The sequence below is a fragment of the Urocitellus parryii genome, chromosome 5, assembly GCF_045843805.1.
Source record: "Urocitellus parryii isolate mUroPar1 chromosome 5, mUroPar1.hap1, whole genome shotgun sequence".
Classification (NCBI taxonomy): domain Eukaryota; kingdom Metazoa; phylum Chordata; class Mammalia; order Rodentia; family Sciuridae; genus Urocitellus; species Urocitellus parryii.
The window spans coordinates 33,045,441-33,070,586 of NC_135535.1; the positions used below are offsets into that span (position 1 = coordinate 33,045,441).

At 32.1% G+C, this 25,146-nt stretch overlaps 1 protein-coding gene across 1 annotated transcript; it reads left to right on the forward strand.

Annotated features, from left to right (window-relative positions):
* The first annotated feature begins 13,196 nt into the window (after nucleotides 1-13,196).
* Nucleotides 13,197-23,062, forward strand: Mgat4c (MGAT4 family member C). The gene is made up of 3 exons (XM_026391421.2): nucleotides 13,197-13,343; nucleotides 18,480-18,627; nucleotides 21,921-23,062. The coding sequence occupies exons 1-3, from the start codon at nucleotides 13,197-13,199 to the stop codon at nucleotides 23,060-23,062; spliced, it is 1,437 nt and encodes a 478-aa protein (XP_026247206.1).
* The last annotated feature ends 2,084 nt before the right edge of the window (nucleotides 23,063-25,146 follow it).

Here is a 25,146-nt window from a genome sequence, read left to right on the forward strand (position 1 = left end):
AGAGTGGGTCATGAGAATAGCAAACTGCTCTACCTGACAGCTGCCTCCTGGGAAGCCATTATGTTTCCTTAACCAATACACCACTAATCCTCTTGGGCAGAGGTGGAAAAGTCAATAACACTGAGGGAGAGAGAACAGCTGTAGCTGGGGATAAAGAGGCCACTTCTACTGCTAGAAAAAAAAAAAATAATAATCTCAAAAATTTAGGAGTTCAGTGTTTCCAACATCATTGTGATATTCCCAATCATCCCCATCCTAACTGACTGAATCACATTCTCTCTCAATCCATTTTAATATAGTACACATCCTTCAAGGATGAGAGTGCAACTTCCATTGTAGTTCAGCCAGTCCTGTGATGAGAACTTATTTTTGCTTTCAACCCTGCAGCTGGGAGAAAAGATTTTCCCTTAGGACATTCAGAAGATGTGAGCTACTTATATCAAACTGGATCTGGGAATTTGAATCCCTGGGCTCATCCTTTGTCCAGTGACATTAACAGCAACCAACATTATTACATTCTCAGTTTCCCACAAATATTCAAAAGTATCCTAAACATAGTCACTAACATGGTTGCCTCTTACAAATGTTCCATTAGGACTATCCAATGCAGGGAGATGGCTCCATTTTGCATAGCTCTATAAACAATTTAAGAATGGACTGTCAGTTTTCTCTGTTATTATTTGAAGTAGATCACACACTTAGCTTGTTTAAGGCTTAACTCCTTCTGGTATGACACTCCATGTCAGGGGTCTCCAGAGACAGAACCTATAAGAGAAAGATGATCTAGATCCACATATGGATCTACATATAGGTGATTACTGACAGGAATATGAGAAGGGATTTACTAGGGAAATTGGAACATGTGATTATGAAGGCTGAGAAGTCCCACAGAGGGCCATCTGAAAGCACTAGGGAATCCATAGTGTGGAATAATCCAAATCAGAAAGCCTCAAAACCTGAGAAGACACTGGTGCAAATCTAAAAGTCCAAAAGCCAAAGAGCCTAGAATTCTGATGCCAAGGGGTAGGAGAAGAAGGGTGTCAGCTTCAAAAGGAAGAGAGGATGAATGCACTTTTCCTCTGCCAGTTTGTTCACTCTGGGCCTTGAGCTGACTGGGTGGTACTGACTCACACTGAGAGTGAAGCTTCCTCACTGAGTCTATCAACACATAAGTTGATACAAATACCCTCACAGATGCATCAAAATAATTCCTTATCAATTGTCTAAGAATCTAGCAATAATATTAAAGTTGACACTTAATGTTCATCATCACAGACACAATATTTGTCAATCCCTTATCTTGATTATGAAAAGAGGAAATATTTTTCTTTCCTTTGAACAACCTAAGTCTATTCTTGTTGGGTTGCCTTCTCTTCATTAAAGACCAACTGAACCATCATTTGAGACTTTGTTAGTAGAGATGTTTGCTGTTGAGTGTGTGTAGTTATAAATTTCATAAGGGGAATTTTGATGAAAATTTAAAAATTTATATAGAAAACACAGTTTTTTAACTTAATAGGGAAGCCAAGTGAATGGTTTCTAGACTAGAAGAAGGTTGAGAGGGAGGAAGGATGGGTGAGAAAGAGGAGGAAATATGTAATTTAAAAAAATTATTCTATGTGCAAAAATAAATATGTCACAGAGAATTTCACCTTTATGTATGAGCAGAAAGGCCCCATCAAAATTAATATGTGGGCAAAAGAAACATCAGCAAAGGAAAGAGAATGGGGAGGGTTGGAGGAGAGGACAGGAACTGAAATCAAATTCCAGACACATGGGATTTTATAGGGATGAACACAACTACTATGTATAACTATAATTCTCTAATTAAAATAAACACATAGCTTTTGAAGCTAGGAGGGCAAATCAAAAACTTACCATCAGATTTAATTTGCAGTAACTCTTTTCTTAGGTTCCCCAAAATATCGTAGGGTTCCCACCTTGCACAGCAGAGAATTTCCTTACTCACCTATAAGGCTGGGGAAACTCTATGCCTCTTATTGGGCAGTCTTTCCAAGAGAACCTTGTAAAATTTGGCCCCATGAAGTCAACTTTCTGTTCTTTATATCAAGTCCTATGCAAATCATTCTCAAATATGACATCATAATCAAAGCCTCAAAAATATAATCATTATTTCCAATTTTATACTGTTATAAGGAGAAAAGATTTCTATTGAACTTATACAAATAACCATATTGTCATGAAAGTAAGAATGCTTACTATTTTCCCTTGTAGAGGGATCAGTCAGTGAGAAAGGATATTTCATTTATACTTACAAAAGTATAATCTACTAATTGTTATAAGTACAAATGGAAAGAGAACAAGGGAAGGAGTTCCTTAAATTCAGAAAATACAACATTAAAGAACCAGTAAAGTTTCAAACTAAACCATAGTCCCAAGTAAATCTTTTTTCCACTTATTTACTAATTTTAAAACCAATAGATTTCTCCATTTGGTTCTGGAAATCCTTACTCAGTTCAGGGGTATGGTCTTAAAGTTAATCACAATGCCATCATGAAGCATTCTGAGCTGTAACAAATTGAAAATGTTTTTTTGAGAAGGAACAGAGTCAAACAATAACTATATCTGAATGACCAAGCCTTAAAATTATCATTATAATATAATCAATAAGGGAATTTGCTTATCAAATTTGTTCACGTGTTTGCATACAACACTAAGTAATAATTGAAATTATGACTGGTGACATTACAACAGGTTATGTAGTAGACATCCAGAATATTGACACATTACTTGGAATTTCATACAATTTCTAAATTTCTTTTGTAATAATATTTATACAAATGTTACCTAGGAAATTTTAAAGTGTCTCTTTTTATTTGGCAGTGTTTTCTTATGCAATGCAAACCAAAAAAAAAAAAAAAATTTAATGTCTCTTTCAGACTATGAAATAACAATCCTTTGATTTTTCCCTGACCTGGGAAGGCTCAAGATCAGTTTGAGAATAAGATTTTATTTAAGACTTGATTTGAGAAGGGAATGTGTTCAAAAATGTAAAATATTTTTGTGCTTTTAGAAGTGAAAAAAATTCAGTTCTCTTAAGTAATCAAGGATATGAAAAACTTTAATGTAAAGGAAGTTATTCTGAGAGGACCCCAAATTCTATTGTCTTAGGAAAATTACTTAAAAGGTAAAGAAAAACTTTTACAAATTTTTCTTAAGAGAAAGATTGCCTTGCCTATAGCATAAACCTGTAAGCTCAGCAATTGAGGCAGGAGGATCACAAGTTCAGGGCCAGCCTCAGCAATTTAAGCAAGGCCCTAAACAACTTGGTGAGATACTGCCTCAAAATACAAAATGAAAAGAAAGAGGGCGGGGGATGCTGAGGATGTAGGTCAGTGGTAAAGCACCTCTGGTTCAATTCCAGGTACCAGGAAAAAAAATTTAAAACAGCAGGATGGTAATTCAAGAAAATCTTTTCATTTTTGCATAGAGAAAGACAACCCCTAAAACAAATTCTAGTCTTGCATTAATACAGTATTGTGATCCTTAAAAGAAGAAAGAAAATAAGAAATAACAACATTATGGGAAAATTCAGTCAATTTTACCTAGTTGACCACAAATAAAATTCTTTTTCTGCAAACTTCTTGTAACTTCTTTAGCCATTTTCTTTGTCCTACTGTTTTCCTTTTTCTCATTCTGAAACACCCATTTTATTTTAGAAATAATTTATTCTCTTTTTCCCTTAACAAAAATACATTCTATATTCCTTGTATACTTTTCTTTATTGTATATGTCCAACTTTTCTTGCACACTCTACAAAAAAAGGATTTTTATCTTTTTTACTTCTAGTAGTTTTCATTGCTTGATTTGAACATAATTTTTAGCCATTAGTAATTTTTATTTTAACAGCAAACTAGGGAGTAGTTGATTGTGAATTGTGTTTTTTTCATTAGCATTCTTTAGCACACTAGCAAATTTTATGAATATACTATTTCACTATTTCTGATTGAGTTATTCTCCCTTATACTATAATTTTTTCATGTGTCAAAAATAACATGTTTATGAACAGACCCAAACACTTTTAATCTCTCTGTAAAAAGAAGAGGCCAAAACTATATAAATTTAAACTTTTAAATGGCTGTTTCAATAACTTCTCTTGCTTAAAATAGTCTAGATATTTAATGAATATCTGTTGCTTAATTTAGCTTAGCATAACTTTTAAAATGCAAGTTACCAAAAAGATTTTGGAAGCTCTTTTTCAGCAAACATCAAACATCAAACAAAGCTATCCATTATCTCAAGTTATTTCCCTGTTAACTCTTTTTAAATTACAAGCATGTTAGCCTAGGATTCCAAAAGCAAAAGCTGAAAAGGTAAACAGTTTGTTTTGGTTTTATTGCTGTCCTTGATATACTCATTTTTTTATATAAATTACTGACATCAAACAGTTCTTTTTTACTGCATCTTGTAAGTTTGATTTTATATTTTTTATAATCATAAACATCTAATAGACATAGTATCATCTTATTCAACATGTAAACTCAAGTAAAAGAAATATTCATGTTATGCTGATAACACAAAAACCTTTTATTAAACTAACAATATTAAAATAGTCTTAATTACCAAAGATATTGTCAACTCATTGAACTTGAAAAGCATTTGAGTTAGTTTCTATATGTCTAGGAGTTCTTGGAATATTTAGCTTAAATAAGCCCTCATCTATCTTTAAGCCAATTGGAACAGTAATTCTTTATGGGATTTTATACAGTAACTTGGTAATACCATCCAGAGATAAATATATATAACATTTATATATTTTATATTATATATAATTATATATATATATATTCTGCATGTGTGTAATGTAATGGACAGATAATACCAGAAGCAGAGCCTGCAAAGATTCAGCTACAAGCCAAGAGACACCAAGAACACAGGAGCCACAGAAGCTGGGGTAGCCATACAATTGTAAACAGACAATTGTAAACAAAAATTTTCCAAATTTCATTATAAAATTTAGCCTTGAGCCAGACAATAATAAACTCTTCTCCTTGCTCACATTATATTTTACTCAATTTGTTTGTCTAAGAGTTGTGACAAATTAAGATTACTTCCTCTATATGAGGGTAAAAGCTTTGTACCAATTTTTGTGGAGGAGAACTAAGACCTTCTTTGCCCAGATAGGTTATCTTTGGGAGGATATGACTATATCTGGATTAAATATTTATTTATTTTTCAATTATCTTTATTTTTCCTTCTCAACCTCATACAATTGCTTTCGAGGGTCCTTGAGTCTCTCAGAAGCACAATGGGAATAGAAATTCTAAAGTTCAAGTGACTAGGGCCTGAAATTGAAGGAAAAAGTTCTGGCAGGACAGAGGAATGGAGGAAAAAGAGGTTTGAAGAGAAAAGTATCAAATAATTCAAGGAACTGAAGGAAGATTAAAGGAGTTAAAATGAGGAAGAAGTAGATGAGGCAGTAAGAAGGAAGAGAGTTTAGAGGATCCAGTTGGGGGAGACCTTCTATTCCCCAAGAACAGCTGAAGTTCCCCTTTATCCTCAGAAAAATCATTTCGAGAAGAAAGGAGTGAACAGAGTTGGTGGTGTATGTAGTCAGCAGGGGTTTGAGAAAGGGGTTTTAGTTAACTGAGAAGTTACCACAGGAGAAAGAGGATCAAAAAGAGAGAACAGAGAGACCACATAGAGAGATGGGCAATTTTCTAGCCTGGGAAATGAGGAAGCAACTTGCCACTTGAAAGAAAAGAACCAGGAAGACAGACTTCCAACCCAGCAGGTACCTTTCAAACTAATGGACTCCAACCCAACTTCTTATAACTGAGAACCCTAGGACTATAACAACCTGGTGGGTCTGTGGCTCTAACATGGCTCATATAGAATACTCTGAATCTTAAGAATCAAAATCTGTTCTTACTGTTCCTTAACAGACTGTCATCAGAAGAACTGGCTCAGAAGTTGAAACCATCAATGGATCCCCCGTCAATCCGCCAGGAGTAAAGGTAAAGGATCTAAAGTTTGTACTTGGGGTCCTGTGTGAGAAGTCCAGGGATCCAATGACAGATCCTATTTAAGTCACAGCACCAAAATTGTTTAAGAAAACAGTATTTATGATAGTTGCCATGAATTTCAATATGTCAGGGTAGACTATCCAAGGGCCTTGGGATTTTGCGGTCCAGGAGAAAAACTCTGAACATAACTCCTGGTACATTCATTTCTCCATTTAATCTTTCTAAACTTCCCTTCAGCTCCTTTAAATCGTTTGATATTAATTTGTTCAAGCCCCTCATTGCCCTATTCCTCTATTCTGCTAGAACCTTTTCCTTTCTACTCTAGCCCCTCTGTCACTTGGATTTTAGAATTTCAATTCCCATTGTGGCTTCTGGGACAATCTGAACATAACAAGGGAAAGTATGAATTTATTACCAAGGATCAGGATGTGAATCAATGGATGGAAGATGACTAACAAGGCAATTAATTGATAAAGGAACCTAACAAATTCTGAAGACAGGCTGGAATGATCAGATAATGCCTGGAGGCTGATGGTGGATGATGAACTTAATTAAATAGTGAGGACCATCAGATATGGAGGCAGGGATGGGGGCATTTTGGATGAACTGACTAGACAGGATTCTTGCTAAACTTACCCCTGCAGACATGACAAAGGATGGGAGCTAGGATAGAGACATCTGACTAAAGTTGGCTAACCATAAATAAAGAAAATGCCAATGTATTTCCACACTTTGGATTTTGGCCAAGATTCTCTCTGTAACAGGTGATGATTTAAGCAAGTCAGTACCTTCTCTGATCTCTTTTCCTTATATGTAGATTGGAAAAAAGGATTTTAGTCCCAACAGTCTCACAGAATACATTAAAAACAGAAATAAACTGAATAAAATGTTTGTTGAACAACAATAAAAAAAAGAAAAATTTAACACAAAGACACAGCAGCACTCTAAAAAAATAATGAAAATGCATCAGTATAACAATATCTTAGATTAACAGCTGAGTGAACAATATATGTTTAAGAAAAAAATAAAATATTTTCATTTATAATATCATTTAGCAGGGAGAACTCATCTCACTGTTCTGTGAAAAGAACCTAACTGCCCTATTTTGCTAAAAGATATGGAACAGTATTCATTCATCTTTTATGCACCAAAATTTGCTTGATAAGATTGTTAGCACACAATCCTGCAGCAGGTATGTAAACAAAAAGGACTGGAGGGAAGCAGATGATATAAAAATGAACTTACTGTATCCAAACCTAATAATGAAAGGCATAACAATTATGAGTCAGATAAGGTTGTCTTCTCTTCAACAAAATTAAGGGCCATCAAATTCTTATTTTGTTGAGTATAATAAGTGTAAGACGAATCCAGGGTAATGGTAAACAAGAACCTACTGAAAAATTTCAATAATGTTTGTGTTAGCTGTCTTTAAATTCTTACTAATATTTCTAATAAAGTTTTCAATATCATTTTCTATTTGAATAAATTATTCATAAAATGACCTAAAATATCATAAAATAAAAATGCTTTGCTAGATCCATAGAGAAGGAATTATTTGTTCCTCTTCTAGTATCTGTAAGATTTTGTGTAATATTTGTATCATTGTTTTTCCTTAAAAATATTTGGGGGAATTTATTCATGAAACCATATGGACATGGAGTTTTGGAGGTGTTTTTTACTACAATTACAATTTATTGAGTAGATATAGGATTATTATATTTCCTCAATGGACTCTGATGATTTCTGTATTTCAAGGAATTTACCTTGTTACCATTTTTATTTTTCAAAATACTCCTGTATTGTTTAATATCTGTAGAATTTTTGATGATAATTGTTTTATTCCTGATATTAGTAATTGACTCCTCTAGTTTTATTGTTGCTTGTCTTAGTCTTTGACTTTAAGTTTTATTTATTTATTTATTTATTTATTTATTTTTTGCTTACCTTTGGCCTAATTTCCTTTTTTGAAAGCTTACATTGGGATTAGTTTGCACTTGTTTTTCATATTTCTTGAGAAATGAGAAATTCTGGTAAGCCAGATAAGTTATCTTAGACAGTTCTTCTTCTCTATGAAAGCATTTGATGTTATAAATTTCTCTTCAAGCCTTTCGCTGCCTGCCTCGCACACATTTTATGTTATGTGTTTCAATTTTATTTGGTTCAATATATTTTTCTAATATCTTCTTTGAAATAATCTTGGACATGTGGGATGTTCAATAGTGTGTTGTTTACTTTTCAAGTGGAATTTGTCTACATCTTTCTAATAAACTTCTCGGTTGTCAGTGAACATATTTTGTATACAATTTCAACGCCATGTCTTATGGCCCAAACTATTTTGTCTTGTCAAATTTTCTTCATGCATTTGAAAAGAATTTGTATTCTGCTCTTGCTGGGTAGAATGTTCTATGAAGGTCAATTTGATCAATTTATTTGACAGTGTTGTAGGTATCATCTATAGTTACTGATATTCTATTTACTGATAGCAGTCAGTTACTGCGGGTTAAATACTGAAATCTCTCAGTCAAATTTGAATGTATTTCTCCTTTCACGTATCAATTTTTCCTTCATTTATTTTGAAACTCATGTTTGGTTCTTGCATGTTTAGGATAGTTATGCTCCCTTTGACAATTGATACCTTCATCTATTATCAAATGTTTACTGTTGATGTTATTAATATATTACTCCAGCTTTGTTTGATTAATGCTTGCATACTTTATCTTTTCCTTTTCCTCTATTATTAACTTACCTGGCATCTTTATACTTAAAGCAAAGTTGCCATAGACAGCCATATAAAGTAATCTATTGTTGCCTAAGAAACTACTTTAAAACTTGAGTGGTTGAAAACATTTATTATAAATATATATATTTATAATTATATATATTATATATTTATAAACATTTATTGTCTCAGGAATTTTGGAGCTCTTTGATGGGATTTTTCCTCTCTCTCTCTTTGCTTAATTTTGTATTATTTCCACCGCTATATCTTCAATAGTTCATCTTTATACCTGCTCTTCCTTATTTGTACTTAATACTAGCAAGTATATTGGCTTTTTAGATATTATGTGTTTTTCATTTTATAAGCTCAAGTTTTTAATATCCTTCATTTCTCTATTCTTGCCAACAACCTGCACTGACGAGATAAACTGGATCTAAAAGAGCTGGCTGTGACATTAAGCTAAGCAAGCAGCAAAAAAGCACAGGGCACAGAAGTAATTTTTATACCTAGGGAGGGATAGCTCAGTGACCTTAGGGGTCAGCTTTCACACTGGAAAGAGCTCTGGAAAAGAGAGCCTGCACCCAGAATCTCTTTATTTTTATATGGGGACTCACAAAGGAGTTTAGATAGAATGTTCTTCACCAAATAAGGCAGAGGATAAGGTTTCAAGGGTGGAGTCCTGCTTCCAGATGTCTTGTGGTCAGCAGATTGATTAACATCTTGGCAAGTCACACCCATCTCAGGTGCTGTGTGGGATCACAGGCAGAGCTAAAGAGAAGGCACACTTGCATCATACAGTCCAGCCATCGCCAGGCCTGTATGCAGAGTTCACACACAGCCCATGGATGGCTCATGATACTATAATTTTTGTTTTACTACATCTTAATCCTAGGGGATTAAGGACATGATAATGATAATAGTTTTAATACTATCTTACTATCTTCTTTTAATTTTAATTTTACCATTTTATTTTAATTCTGTCATTTGTTGATTTTTTTGAATGGTTTTATTGTAGCTATGGATTATATATATTGTCCTTTACAAACCTGGTAATTTACATCCCCTGGGTGAATTCTAAATATTTTGAATTTATATTCTTAAGTTCCAATGATTTTATATAATGTAAAGAGTGCTGTAAATTTTTGTTTGTTTTTGTACTGAGGATTGAACCCAGAGGAGTTTTACCACTAAGCTACATGCCCAGTTCATTTTTATTTTTTCATTTTTAAAATTTTGAGACAGGGTCTTGTTTAATTGCTGACCTCAAACTTAGGATCCTCCTACTTCAGCCTTCCCAGTCACTGGAGTTACAGGTGTGCACCAAGAGACTGGCAAGAGTACTATACGTTCTAGTGACATGGACTGAGTCTTACGGGATCATCTGATGCTAGCTTTTTTTTTTTTTTTTTTTTTTTTTTTTCCTGTGGTGCTGGGGATTGAACCCAAGGCTTTGTGCATGCAAGGCAAGCACTCTACCAACTGAGCTACATCCCCAGCCCTGATGTTAGCTTTTAAGCATATGTTAGAACAGTCCTGAAACAACTAATTCAGCCCCAATATTAGAATGATAAGCATCTGGACTCTTCTTAATGTCCCACTATTCCCCAGATCTGTGCAGCTAGTGAACTTGGCTAATAGGTAACCATATTATTGCCAACCCTGTTTAGGCTTCAAGAACTTCTGAGGCCTGCTGCTTTGTCATGGGTCTGTCTCTAGCCTTATGTAATTTCACCACACACATGATAGTGTTGAGGATAAAGAGGCCTTCTGCAGAATTCTGCCTCTTTTATTTAAGTTCCTCCCACTAAATATTCTGCCCTTCACTTTCTAAATACCATTTTCTCCCTAAACTCATCTCTGTCTCAAGTTAGCAGGATCTCTGGCTTCTGTTTGGATTACTCTCCCTGCCCTACCTTTTGGAAACTGCCTCCTTGCACTACACTAGAGAAACCAAGCAGCTTGCTTATGTGTTTGCTTTCCTTTCTTTCAGGTATAATGCCCTGTGTTGACCATTGGTCAATATTTGAAAATATCCATCATCATTAGGGATAAACATTGTTCTCTTAGAAATGCAGGGTAGAACATTAATATTTTTAATTTCCAATTTTCCAATTTTGAAGACGGGCAGATATTACCTTCACTGTGGCAAATGAAGTTTCCTATTTCTCATTTCTCTTTTTTAGCATTATCACCATTTCATCATGAGTTTATATTTAGTCAGTATTTTACTATCAATCATAGTCATATTTTTAATCATCATTGTTCCCAAATTTTCTCAATGGAAGTGTCTTCACATTTGTTTTCTATGTCCTCAAGATACATTCCACCTCCCCTAAGAGCATCCTTGCTTTGTGGCACAACAAAAAGATGACCTAATCTCAGAATTTTCCCCCAACCTGAAATGAGCTATTTGTTTTCCTTTTCATAGTAAATTGATGTTCTGTCTGGGATTTTTGTTGTTGTTTATTTGGTTGGTTGGTGTATTGGTTGGAGTTTTGCTCTTTAATTTTTTCAGAATTTTTCATTTTAACTTTCCTGGACACAGGTAGTGTAGGAGACAATTCTGTGTTTTAGATAAAGGAAGGGTTTAGATACCCTTATTAGCTTCCTTGATTTTTTTTTTTTACTATGATGTAATCCAGTGTGATTTGTTTAATGTGTGATACATATCTTGGTCTGTCTTCTGATGTTTTTCTTGCTTTTTGGGCTTCTAATCCCATTCTGCTTGTCCTGGGTGTTAATATTTTTGCTTTTATATGAATCGAAGCTCATGCTACTGTCTTCTAGTTATCCTGAGAGTGTGACTGTGGAAGGTTTAGATGTGCTTTGTGTTGCTGTAAGCTGATTTTGGAGGATATGGCTATTAGGTGGCTGCCATGATTCTCTAAGCACTTTAGCAATTTTTCTTTGTAATCTAGAATTACATCTTTGAGATTTGTTGTTGTTTTGTTGTATTTTGCATTCTGGGGGACAAAAATGAAGACTCTCCCTACAAAGCATCATTTTTAATACTTCTGAGACTGTTTGGAATATCATCTATCACTCAATTACTCATATTTTTTGTGTGCTTGTGTATATATCTATACACATCTCTCTCTCCCCTTGTCTTTCTCTCTCACTTTCCCTCTCACTTTCTCTCTCTCTCTCTCTCTCTCTCTCCACACACACACAATGTAAAAGAAGTAAACGTTGAGAAAAATACAAATGAAGAAAAGGAATGGTTAATACATATAACATTTCCTTTTCAGAATTCCATTCTTCATGTTCGTTAAGCCTTTATTCCAATTCCTAATATTTTTTACTTTATAAGAAATTCATAAATTCTTTCTTGATCAGTTCATCAAAGAGATGTTATTTGCCTGTTGTCTTCTAGGTTTAGATCTAAGGATCTAGGATCTGGCCTCTTTTTCTTCCTGAAGTCCTTCTTATACATAAATACTTCATCCTAAAAATGAACCCAGATAGACTACATAGCCACATAACACCATTTACAGATTATCTTTCTGTTGGTTTTAGACAAAATGCAATTCTGCTGACATGACAGGATCATTCCATATTGTATACATGCATTGTATTATAATATTGTACACCATCAAAAGTACAAATATTGTATGTTGCTTAAATATACTTTCACTAGTCTGTTGATCCTTCCAGATGTGTTTGTTCTTTTAAAATCCACAGTCAATAATCTAATGAATCATTTTTGTAGTCTATCACAAACTTTAGGAATGAAATACAAAAAAAATTAGCTTTCCAATGATTTTGTAATCTCATTTTGCTTTTGTAAAGTCAATGAATTATTCCAAACAGTCAACCTGCCAGTTAGATCAAACAAAGCAATGTAGATATCCTATTCCAGGATTTATAATTATTTAAGAAGAAACTTTTGAAAAACACAAAAATTTTAACTCAGAAGTTCTCAATGTGTATATGGACCTATCCCTAACTTGTGACTTCTCTTTGTTCAGATTCCCACTGAGAATTTTTAGTGCCTCTTATTCTGAGACCCATATTTATGATTTCTTCCATTTTCATTACAATGTAAGTTAGGAGTTAGATTTTACCTTAATTCTATACCTCATTGATAATAATTGACATGTTTTTCTCTCTTTTATTTTTTGTTTTGTTTCTCATTGAAGGGCCTGTTTTATCTAACATTATGACTGCCAAATTTCATTTTTCAATCAATAATTTTAAGATTTTTTTCATTTTGAATTATTCTACATAAATATAAATCACTGCACTGACCTAAGGTATCTGTGTCACAATATATATTCCACATAATGATATATGTCAGCATTATGCATAAAACTTTAAATGAAATTTTAGTTCAAATATGTGAAGAGTGAGACTCTGTAAAGGCTTTATTTCATACAGATATGAAATAAATAAATATACATGTGTATGTATTTTTATATATATTATATATGTGAAATATTTATATCCAAAAGTAAATATTAGTATTCTGTGCCTCTTTTCTATAGGAGAGAATGTTTAAATTTTATCAGATGAAACAGACTTTTCAAATACTGGATAAAATGAGATGCTTGCGAAAACGTTCTACAGTGTCATTCTTGGGAGTTCTTGTCATTTTCCTCCTATTTATGAATTTGTACATTGAAGATAGCTATGTTCTGGTAAGTTATAGAGGTTGATTATTTTTTGTTCAACTTAAAGCATATGTCAACCTAAATTGGCATAATTGTAAACTAAATTGAATCCTCTGCTGGGCAGGTAGACGTAGCTTAAGCAAAATTATAATATATATATTTCCTACCTAGAGATTTTTTTCTATAAATCATAATTTTTCAATATTATACTTGTTTTAACTTATGTTGCATTAATCTATTTAATACTGTATATATTGTGTTTCAAATGTCTATCTAATTACAAAGGAATTATTTATCATTATTATGCTGAGTTAATAAGGACTATAATTTGAAATATATAAAATAAAATTTGCTTCACAAGTATTATTCCTTACTTTCTCTACTTTTCTTATTGAAATTTTATTGTCTAGATAAAAATAGTATCTAATTGTGCTATTTTGTTTGTGTAATATTTTGTTATAATATTTTTGTTACTTTTGGATTTTGAATAGCTCTAAATGGCCACCATTATATATATATAAAGATCTCAAGTGATGAACGTATTATGTGGAAATTATTCAGTGGTTAAAAATATATAATAAAAGTCAGTATATAAGAATATACCAATTTGTTTTATGCAAAATATATAAAATAGAGAGTTTATTCTGGCTAATAGTGAGAAATCAGTTTGTATTTTTCTTATTTTACTTATGGTTATAAATGTCACATAATTTCATATCTTTTGATAATAATATGAACATTGTTGTTTATTCATTTTTTTTTAACTAAGCCTAAGATATCTGCCCTAATTTTTATTTTGTTATTACTATTTGCATATTTCAGAAAATCAAGTCCTTTGCACTCACAGGGACTAAATAGTATTGTAGCAAGAAAGATTATAACAATAATGATGAAAAGCATTCCCAATAAAATGTCTTATTGCATTGAGCATGATTCATTAATTATATACTCTTTGCCAGATAGTATACTATATCTTATGAATCCACCATAAAATCTTAGTACAGATTCTTCTAGTAGGTTCTCTGTAAAACATCTCATTTCCTTTAATTCTGTATTTTTTATAATGAAATTCTGCCAGAATCCTAGCTCTTGACATTTGGCCAAATTTTTTGTCATCAAGCAAAGATCCTGATTTTTTAGACTCTTCATTCTACTATCCATGATCAATTGACAATATAGTGGAAATCACCAGAGATTGAAAGAATTTGACTAGACATCATTTATACAAGCATAGAAAATTGAATAAACTTTCTAGTTGTGTGAATTTGGGAATTTTTTTAACCTGACTCAAATTTATGAGAATATAATAAGGTTCATGTGATCTAGCTATATTTTCTTGATAGAATTTAAGATGATAAATTAACTAAAGAGTCTCCTAATAATGATTTAGTTTTTTAAGAAAAATTAATTGCACTTTTGTCTACTGGTAAAAGTATATCAAATTTTATAAATCAAGAACATGCTATTGATTGGAGTTTACTATATTTAATGACTTTTTATGTTTATAAGAGAATTTCAAGTGCATTTTTAATCTTTCATTTCGACATCTCCATAAGACCACTAATATGGAACATATACCACTTTTTGTAACAGAATCTCTATAAACTCATAATTTCATGTAAGAAATAATATAATATTTATCAGTAATAAAAATCAAGTGCTATTGCCCTGTTTTGTGAATTTTTACAGTCTACTGTAAACATTGATTCTAGCCTGCCAATGTGAAAAATAAGATTTACGGAAATAACTCTTCTACTAGAGTACTTTTTCAGTGAAATTTCTTTGACTATATTGAGCATGTATTTAGTTATATTTACAAATTAATCCATGTGCAAAGAAGAGATATATTTCTCAGATTTGAAAATGATTATCAAAATCAAAACAGAAAGATAATTTTTAAATATTTATGTTAAGTCAGAAACAGTGAACAATGAATTAATTGTGATCTTTAAATATCAGCACCTCTCCTTATTATAAATTCAATGATAACATTTTTGTTATTTAATTTTTTTAGTTTATCATATGATTTCTAAGTAAATTTCATTTTGAGCTGGCTTAATAAATATTTGAAACATCCAATCACTAATATTAAATTTCATTAAAGACAGTCTTCTAAAAATGTATAATATCTATGGAAATCTGACTACTTTCAAAAATATACTGTGGTTCTTTTTTAATACTTCTTTCTTTTGACTTTTTCATTTGAGTTTCACTTTTAATATGCTAGCCTTGACCTCATGATTCTATAATGATACCATTTCCTAAGCATAGATTTTAGGAGGTCTTTTATTATTATTATTATCATCATCATCATCATCATCTCCTTTTTATTGCTGGAAAATAATTCTTACAATTCAGAGGAATCAAATAAAGAGTTAGAAGTAGTAAGGTCGCTGGAGTTACTCAGCACATTCTACTCTGCTCTTTTTGCTAGAAAATCCAGCTGTGGACTGAAATCCTAGGAATATTAACAGTTTAGTATATTAGCTTATGTATTGGAGACATATGACTTTCAGTGGGAAAGGAAGCTGAGCTCAGTGGAAGAGACAAATACTATTACAAGTCAAGCTAAGTAGAAGAGAAGCTACATGCCCAATCAACTTAGCCTCTTGGCTGTGAGCATCTTCAAAGTAGCCACTAGGGTATATATTTAGTCTGTAGCTAGTCCATTGAATTTCATTCCCATCCAGAAAATGATTGTCATAAAACTTTGTCTTATTACTGAGAAACACACTATAGCATAGTAACTACAGAAAGAAGGTATCCAGGGACAGCCTGGCTGTTCAGTTAGATGCCTCTGGAAGCAACCAACAAGGCTGACTCAGGTGAAAGGTGCATTATTTATTTATGCTGAAAAGTGTAAAGAAGTTGTACTTGAGAATTTAATTAAGTACTTTCATATCAGTTCCATTGCATTTTATATTCTGTTATGTCCTTCAATCAAAATGAATGTATTCCATCTTGTCACAGAAAAGGCTGAGATTTTTACACTTTCAGGACAGAATTCTTAAAGAGATATTAAATCCTGCAGTTTCTTTAGAATGTAACATCTCATAAGAACAAAATGATGATGTGAATTCAGTACTGTGACTACTGTGATTTTTATAGAAATTTCTTCTACACCCTATTGATTATATACACTGTTACATTGCTATTAAAGCAGTTTATACTAAACTGAGTCCATAGATACTTCTTGGCCACTTTTAATTTTGTTTATTTTAGTCTAAGGATTTTCATAGGTTTGCTTATGGATATGTGAAAATATTTATGTGTAAATAACTTAAGATGATCATAGATCAGTGGATGTTGAATTTATATATTTAGCACCTAAGGTTTAATTTCAGGTATTTTGAAAGTCTATAGCTTTTGTAGATGGCAAATCCATTATAAATCTTTTAAAGATCAAGTGTTTTCTTTATCCAAATTCTCAAGGCAATATAAGATATAAAAATGCAGTATTAAAGACCAAATGTAGATTCACAACATAATTGGATATACAGAGAATATATTTAGAATGAATATTGATTTAATAAGGTCCATATAAAAAGACCTTTTAATTCTCTAGTCATACTTTATTATCTTTAATTTTTATTCCAAGGAAAGTCCAGTCTGGCCAGACTTAAAATGTGAGCTAATCATCTTTTTCACATTTCAGTTTGAGACAAAGTATTGAATGTTCTCATCAAGGTAAAACTTGTATTTGAATCTTGTCCAATCTTTTAGAACAGAGGTTTAATTAAAGTTTTATTGACCACAGACAGGTAATATCAAGACTGAAGTTATTTAATGCATCGACTTTCTCTGCTTGATGACTTACACATGATTGGCCTTACATCCTGTACTGAGTATTAGAAATAGATCCATAAAATGACACACCTTACCAGAAAAAATTCTCCTTAATTAGGTTGCCCCGAAACATATATTAATAAACCATATACCCAAGCCAAACAAGTCCTTGTTTTGCTAATAATGTATAATCAATAAAGACTGATCAACTATGAGTTAAGTAATCAATATTTGCCATTGAACTTTTACCAAAGAAATGGAGGCAATTAATGGATAACAAGACATATTTTAAACTGAAAGTCAATATTTTCATACACTTAAGCCTTTCTGAAGATTTAATAAAATGTAGTCCACTACCATGTGTAAAAATGATCTTAAATATTGAAAAAGTATGCTAACAGAATACCACACAAAAACGCATGTGCCCTCCCCCCACACAAGCAAAACTATCATAAGACCATTATAACGTTTGAACACAAATTCTTGACTTAGTAAAAATGTGTTCTCAATGAGGTTAATTAAAGACAATTGAAAAAATTAAAAGAAATACTACTATATCATGAGGACTTCAGTGGGCTGTTCTCAACATCTTTTAATTAATTGCATATAAGCAACTTATTAAAACTCCTTACTTAATAAATTATGCAAAATCCAATGGTTGTGTCTACATTTGCATCTTCCTAATTATTCCTAAGATTTTACAATCATAGACATTATATGTGGTCTTTAATTTGAGATTGTTTAAGAAAGAATATTTTACAGGATGGTATAGGAGACAAGAAAAAAATCAATTTATTATGACTCAAATATGGGATATTCTGTGGTAACTGGCCTCAGATGAAACTAAAGTAGATTACCATTTAATTTTTAGATTGGTGATTATTATAAAAATTTTGAATTCTAACATGAAGGTACTTGGAATTTTCTTTCCTTTTTTAAAAATATTTTTTAGTTGTAGATAGACACAATATCTTTATTTTTATTTTTTTTAATTTTTATGTGATGCTGGGGACTGAACCCAGGGCCTCACACATGCAAAGCAAGTGCTCTACCGCTGAGCTACAACCCCAACCCGGCACTGGGAATTTTCATGTAGATACTTGCTTATCAAGAGAATACCATCATTTTTGTGTATACTGTAGAGAAGCAAATGAACTGTAATATAAAGAATGGCATAGAGGAGAGAGAAAGTGAAACACAGGCTGTAGGTGGGAAATCAGGAGAGTGATGGTGGTCTTCAGCCTCTGAGTCCAGTGATTGAGATTTATCTAATGTTCAATGTTGTTGATAGTACCCATATCTTCATGGTGTAAGGAGAAAATTTAATACATGACCCTCTATATTATTTATTTTCCTTGCCTCTTCCTTGACATTTAGGAGGGTGACAAACAGCTCATAAGGGAAACATCCACACATCAACTAAATTCAGAGCGCTATGTTCATACTTTCAAGGATTTATCTAATTTCTCAGGGGCCATAAATGTCACCTATCGCTACCTAGCTGCCACACCTTTACAAAGAAAACGTAAGTATCCTTAAACTTTTTAATTAAAGAATACATAAAATACTTTGTGAAAAATAATGTTTCATTTGTATAGCAATAGATTTTTGAGATTTATTGATTTAATATATACTTTGATAAGAACTTCAGTGTATCACAACTTGTAATTTTGTCACTGACCAAATTCCACTAATAATGAAAAAGTTGTGTCTAATTTTAATATGAATTTTTTGGCAGTCTGATACAGGGTGGTATATGACACAAGGAAAAGATGACTTACTTTAATTTTTAAGTTAACTTTAAAAATTAACTATTTCTGTGTTGTTCTATTTTCAGATTTTCATAGTTTAGTTTTATCACTTGCCACCAATTTGAATTACCTTTTAAACTACAAACTGAGTGGCTTAAAAAACAACAAATTATTATTTCATGGTTCTGGAGGCTAGGAGTTGAAATCAGTTTCCTGGAAGACCCACAGTCCCTCTACCCACTCAAAGGAAAAATCTATCAACTACATGGCAAGCTGAGGTTCATGTGTATAAAAACAAAGAAATTTTTGAGGATTATCAATATGAGGATGATCACCTGGGGGGGGGACAAATTATAGCCATCTAAAATAAGTGTTCACTAAAAGTGGCATGAGAAGGGTGTGGGATTTTAATGATGAAAAAGAACAAAGGAGGAGGTTATAGCCCCCATTGATGGTTATTGTTACATTGGTTGACAATAACAACACAACATTTGATTGTTAATTAGTCACTGATATTATACATTCCATATAAGAACTATAATAAGAAATAAAAGGATTTCATTGTGTTTATTTATTGTTTTTATGGAGTCAGAGAGTTTGCAGAAGTTTGCCACTCTGGGTCTGAATGACCTGACTATCATCTTTTGCATCATGTTCCCCTGTGCTAAAGAATTCTGTGTGTGACATTTTGAATTATTTCTCAAATCCTTCTTTGTTTCTTCCATCTTGTGGTGGCCCCTGGCATTATATTTCTTGTGGCAATGATAATTCCTGCCTCCATTATCATTGGCCTCCTTCCTTTATTCTCTCTGCATCCTCTCCTCTTCTTATAATGATACCAGTTACTGAATTCAGGGCATAACCCTACATGTGAGATTAGTTCATCTCAAGATTTATAATTAATGATATCTGTACATATCCTTTTTCCCAATAAGGTCACATTCTCAGGTTTTATGTAGACATGAATTCTTAGAGTAAACTTTTCATCCCTCTCTAGTATGAGAAAAAATATTTGAAATTAAGTAATTATATACTATATTTCATAGATTCCAAGACATCATCATTTATACAAAGTACCTTATCCGATGGTGTACCATTAATGTATCTGATTAATAGATCACTGTAAACATAAGCATTATCAATTTTTTATATATATGTGTATATATATATATATATATATATATATATATATATATATATATATATACTGTTAGTTGTAGTCAGACACAATACCTTTATTTTATTTATTTACTTTTATGTGGTGTTGAAGATCAAACCCAGCACTTTGCACATGCTCGGCAAGCACTCTACTGCTGAGCCACAACCCCAGCCCCAGCATTATCAATTTTAACAATGAGACACCATCAATTGTAATTTGCAACTTACTATTTAAATGTTTTGGTGTGAAAAAATAGAAATTTAAAATCAATGAAACACAGTGACATCATGACATTTTAATAGATTATATGGACACCACAAAAAATTTTGTTCCCCTTTTAAGAACTTTTTTATGCAAGGGAGTTTGTGATAATCAACTTGAGGAAATTGGTAAGTTAATTTAGGTTTAATTTAGAGTTCTTTTCTTTTCAATTCTCCAGTTCAAATGTCTCGTCTTCTTCGGCTTTCATTTAACTGCCCAAGACTGCCATGATTCTTTTATCCCCATGTGTCACACCACCTCTGTCTAAGCTTTATCAACTCCCCTTTTCCATGTTTAATTTACTAATGACTGTTTGCACAAATACCACCTGCTTTGCACTAAAGAAGCAATATAACAGAGCATAAGAGAGGGGCAGTTGAATCCTGACATCATGCCACTTACTAAGCGTAACTACAGTTTGAATGAGCTGCCTCATCACACAGGTCCTGCTTTCCTTTATGTAAAGCAGAATGATGGCAATAACTACCCTGTCCCAAAAGACTGCTGTGAACACTGAAGATGCATAAGTAAGTTAAAAGTGCATAGACTCCTGCCTCTGATGTACAAAATCTTTCATAAATGTTGGCTAGTATTGGATCTTAATCAAATGTGGTGACTTAAAGTTTAATAATGATATCGTGTGACATATATGTGTTTCAGTGGAAGTCAGAGTTTTAAGCCCATGTATTTACACAAAATGTGTAAGTCTCAATTCAACTTCTAAAATAGACTAATAAGAATAACCTGGAGGAGGTTTTTTTTTTTTTTCCGATTGTTTGCTTGTTTGTTTTTAGTATTGTAGAAAATCAATGATTTTGGTGCATATTAACATTTCCTCATTTTCCAAATGGTAGTTCAAAAATTTTATTCACTGAGTTATGTGAGAATGAGTTTTTTAAAAAGTGAAAATATTTCAATAGAAAGACATGTAACACTTCTTAGAGGTGACCTGCTTTTCTCGGAGTTTTTTTTTTTTAATCCCTAAAAACATCCTGTCTCTACTTCTAGATTTTAAATGTCTGAATGACTTTATTTAATCAAAATTTCTATAATTTGTGTCTCAAAATTAACAAAACAATAATGTTCACATCTTGGAACAATGTGCCATACAGTTGAGCGTTGATAAGTTTTTCAGATATATCATATGATATTGCTTATTTTCTAATTAACCTTCTATGTAAATTTCAAAATAACAATGTGAAGTTTACTTATGAATTCTTCTAGTGTAAGAAAATGATCAAAGTGAAAATATGTGACAGGCCCTGTGAAAAATTTAAAGTCGATTAAAATAATGTGCTGCTCTTATTTTTCTTTTCTACTTGAGACTACTTTATGAGTCTCAATTGTGAATTCTCTTTCCTTTTTGTAGATTTTTGAAAATATAATTTGTATATTAGGTAAATATTTCTCTCTCTTCTCTAGTGGGCACATGTGAGAACACTAAGCTTTAGAACACTTTAAACCTTTCTTTTGAATTTCATAAACAAGTGATCAAACTGTAGGGCCCATATATCATTATTCTTAAGATGCATTTATTTTCAGTGGAAAATATCAAAGAAATACTATAGGCAAATATTTTCTCCTTTTTTTTTTCTGTTATTCAGAACCCTTTTCACATTTGTCTTCCTTCTGAATTCTTTTGTTTAGGGTATCTTACCATTGGACTTTCATCAGTGAAACGAAAAAAAGGCAACTATTTACTTGAGACAATCAAGTCAATTTTTGAGCAATCCAGCTATGAAGAGCTGAAAGAAATTTCAGTAGTAGTTCATCTGGCGGACTTTAATTCATCCTGGCGTGATGTCATGGTCCAGGATATTACACAAAAGTTTGCCCATCATATCATTGCAGGAAGATTAATGGTTATACATGCTCCTGAAGAATATTACCCAATCTTGGATGGTCTTAAAAGAAATTACAATGATCCAGAAGATAGAGTCAAATTTCGTTCCAAGCAAAATGTAGATTATGCTTTTCTGCTTAATTTTTGTGCCAATACTTCATATTATTATGTAATGCTTGAAGATGATGTCCGATGTTCCAAAAATTTCTTAACTGCCATCAAGAAAGTCATTGCGTCCTTAGAAGGAACTTACTGGGTAACTCTTGAGTTCTCTAAGCTTGGCTACATTGGTAAACTTTATCATTCTCATGATCTCCCACGTTTGGCACATTTTTTATTAATGTTTTATCAAGAAATGCCTTGTGATTGGCTGTTGACTCATTTTAGAGGTCTGTTGGCTCAGAAAAATGTGATCCGGTTTAAACCATCTCTCTTTCAGCACATGGGTTATTATTCCTCATATAAAGGAACTGAGAATAAGCTGAAGGATGATGATTTTGAAGAGGACTCATTTGACATTCCTGATAACCCCCCTGCAAGTCTGTACACCAACATGAATGTGTTTGAAAATTATGAAGCAAGCAAAGCTTACAGTATTGTTGATGAGTACTTTTGGGGAAAACCACCTTCAACAGGAGATATCTTTCTTATTGTTTTTGAAAATCCAACTATAATCAAAAAAATTAAAGTGAATACGGGGACAGAAGATCGGCAAAATGACATTTTGCATCATGGAGTCCTTGATGTTGGGGAAAAAGTTATACTTACCAAACAAATAAAACGTTGTGATTCATACTTAAGACTAGGGGAATTCAAAAATGGAAACTTTGAGATGTCAGATGTGAATCAAAAAATTCCATTTGATATACACTGTATGAGGATATGTGTTACCAAAACACAAAAGGAGTGGCTGATTATTAGAAGCATTAGCATTTGGACTTCTTAGCCAATTAAATCAGTATGTTCATTTGCTGAAACAGATCTTTCTGTTTCCTTTTTTGCTAACTTCCTGTTTTGCTACTTTTATCTGTTAGGAGGAAAGCAATGGATGTGTATGTTAAAAGAAAAGTCCATTAGTTTTGATTTACACATTGTCAATACAATTTTACTCTACACATTTGTGTTTATTTTTACTTTTGAAGTTAAATATCATCCCATGGTAGACTCTACTTTCATTTATACTTTTAGATGTTCTTAGTTTCACAATTGCAATTGTCTAACGAGTCATATGAAAGATATAAAATAAGAACTTTTGTTGGTTGGATGATAATTCTTGAAAAATTGTTGCCAACTATATGTACTTATTCAAGAAGTGATAATTTCTTGTATCAGATAGATTTTTATTAAGTATCTCTATGAATATGCAGTTGGCTACAATTATAATCTGTTTTATTTTTCTTATAAATTTAGGTTTTCATTTACTTCTGTGCATCTGCAGTGAATACCTTCACATAGAAGTGGTGTCTTTACAACATATTTTTTATTTGTAAGTAGGGCTATGGGAAAAATAATTTAAAATATCTTTCCCCTAATTATTTATATGAAAGGGAACCTTGATCATTGTTTAAAACATTTAATTGAACATTTATTATTAATAAATTTTCTGTGGGATAAAGTCTTTTTCTAGTTTCCCTTTTACAAAAAATTTTAAAAAGAACAGTTAAACCCAATATTTTCAGATAACATTGGGCCCCTGCATTTAATAGAAAAAAAAAGAGAAAGAAGGCCAATAGTTCATTCATAAAGATATTTTCAGTATATACAGAAAATATTTGAAATTGATTTTATACGTTTTATATTAAAATTTGTGTGACTGAAATTATTGTAATTTATCATATAATTTTTTGGGAGTTTAAATGGTTATCTTATAAAGGATAAAAGTGAGAACCACAGAAATTAGCTGATATTTCTATACTCAATGAGCTATTTCTTAACAAAGCCAGAATGAGAGATCTGCTCTTCTGATAATCAGACAATGCTCTGTCTCTTGTATGGAGATTGCTTCTCACAAGTTATGCTTTCTCTTCTCTGCTATGTAGTTCTCAGATAATAAGCTATGCCTTCTGGAAACAGCTGGTTTAATTTTTCCATAAAGCATACTATTATGCTGTGGAATAATCCTGAAGGGTCCTAATGGATGATTTTGTGGTATTTGCACTCAAATAGTAAACAAACGTCTCAATTTTTACTAGTAGGGACTGGACAGTTGTGTCTGCCATTTCCTTCAAACAACTTAGGACACGCTAATATATCCTGAAAACCTAATGTTCTCAGAATATCCTGAGCTTGTCTCATCCTTCTTATTTCTTGATGAACAGTAAAGATGAAAGATTCATTATGAAGAGAAATACAGGGTACTTCACATGTGTTTGTGGAAAAATTCAAATCCAGTTTGTATAGCCTATATGTGTATGTATACATGTGTACATATGAAAACTAGACTTGGGATAGTAAGAAGAAATGGGGAAATCTTTCTGTTCTTCCATCTATCCTGAAATACAGTCCTTGGATTTACTGGTATGATATAATTCAAAAAAGATTAGAATTTTTAAAATTTTTTTCATTCTATCCAAATCAATTAAATTAGAAACTCATTTGAAAAATTAAGAAATTTTGTTCCTTCCTTCACATCTTAGCTGTATGTATTTTCTTTTTACCAAGTTACTATAATGTTAGGTAGAGAAATCATTATCCTTTAAGAAGACAGTAAATATTAATATTTTATGGCACATCTGAATCTGAAACTCATAGGAAAATACTAGCACAACTATTTAAACTTATCTTTACCTTGATTTGGAGATTACTTGCCAGACACTTAAGATTCTGTTTTCCTGATTTTTTTTCATTCTCTTTTGTTTCTCAGAATTTTCAAATAACACTTTTTTCTGAACTTCAGTGATAAATTTGCACAACTGTGTTACATAAACTATGAAGCCCTAGACAGACTTCATGAAATGAACTCTAACTTTCATATATTCTTTTGAGAGTGTGTTTCCAAAGACCAGCTATTGGCATATATCAAGTTTTGGA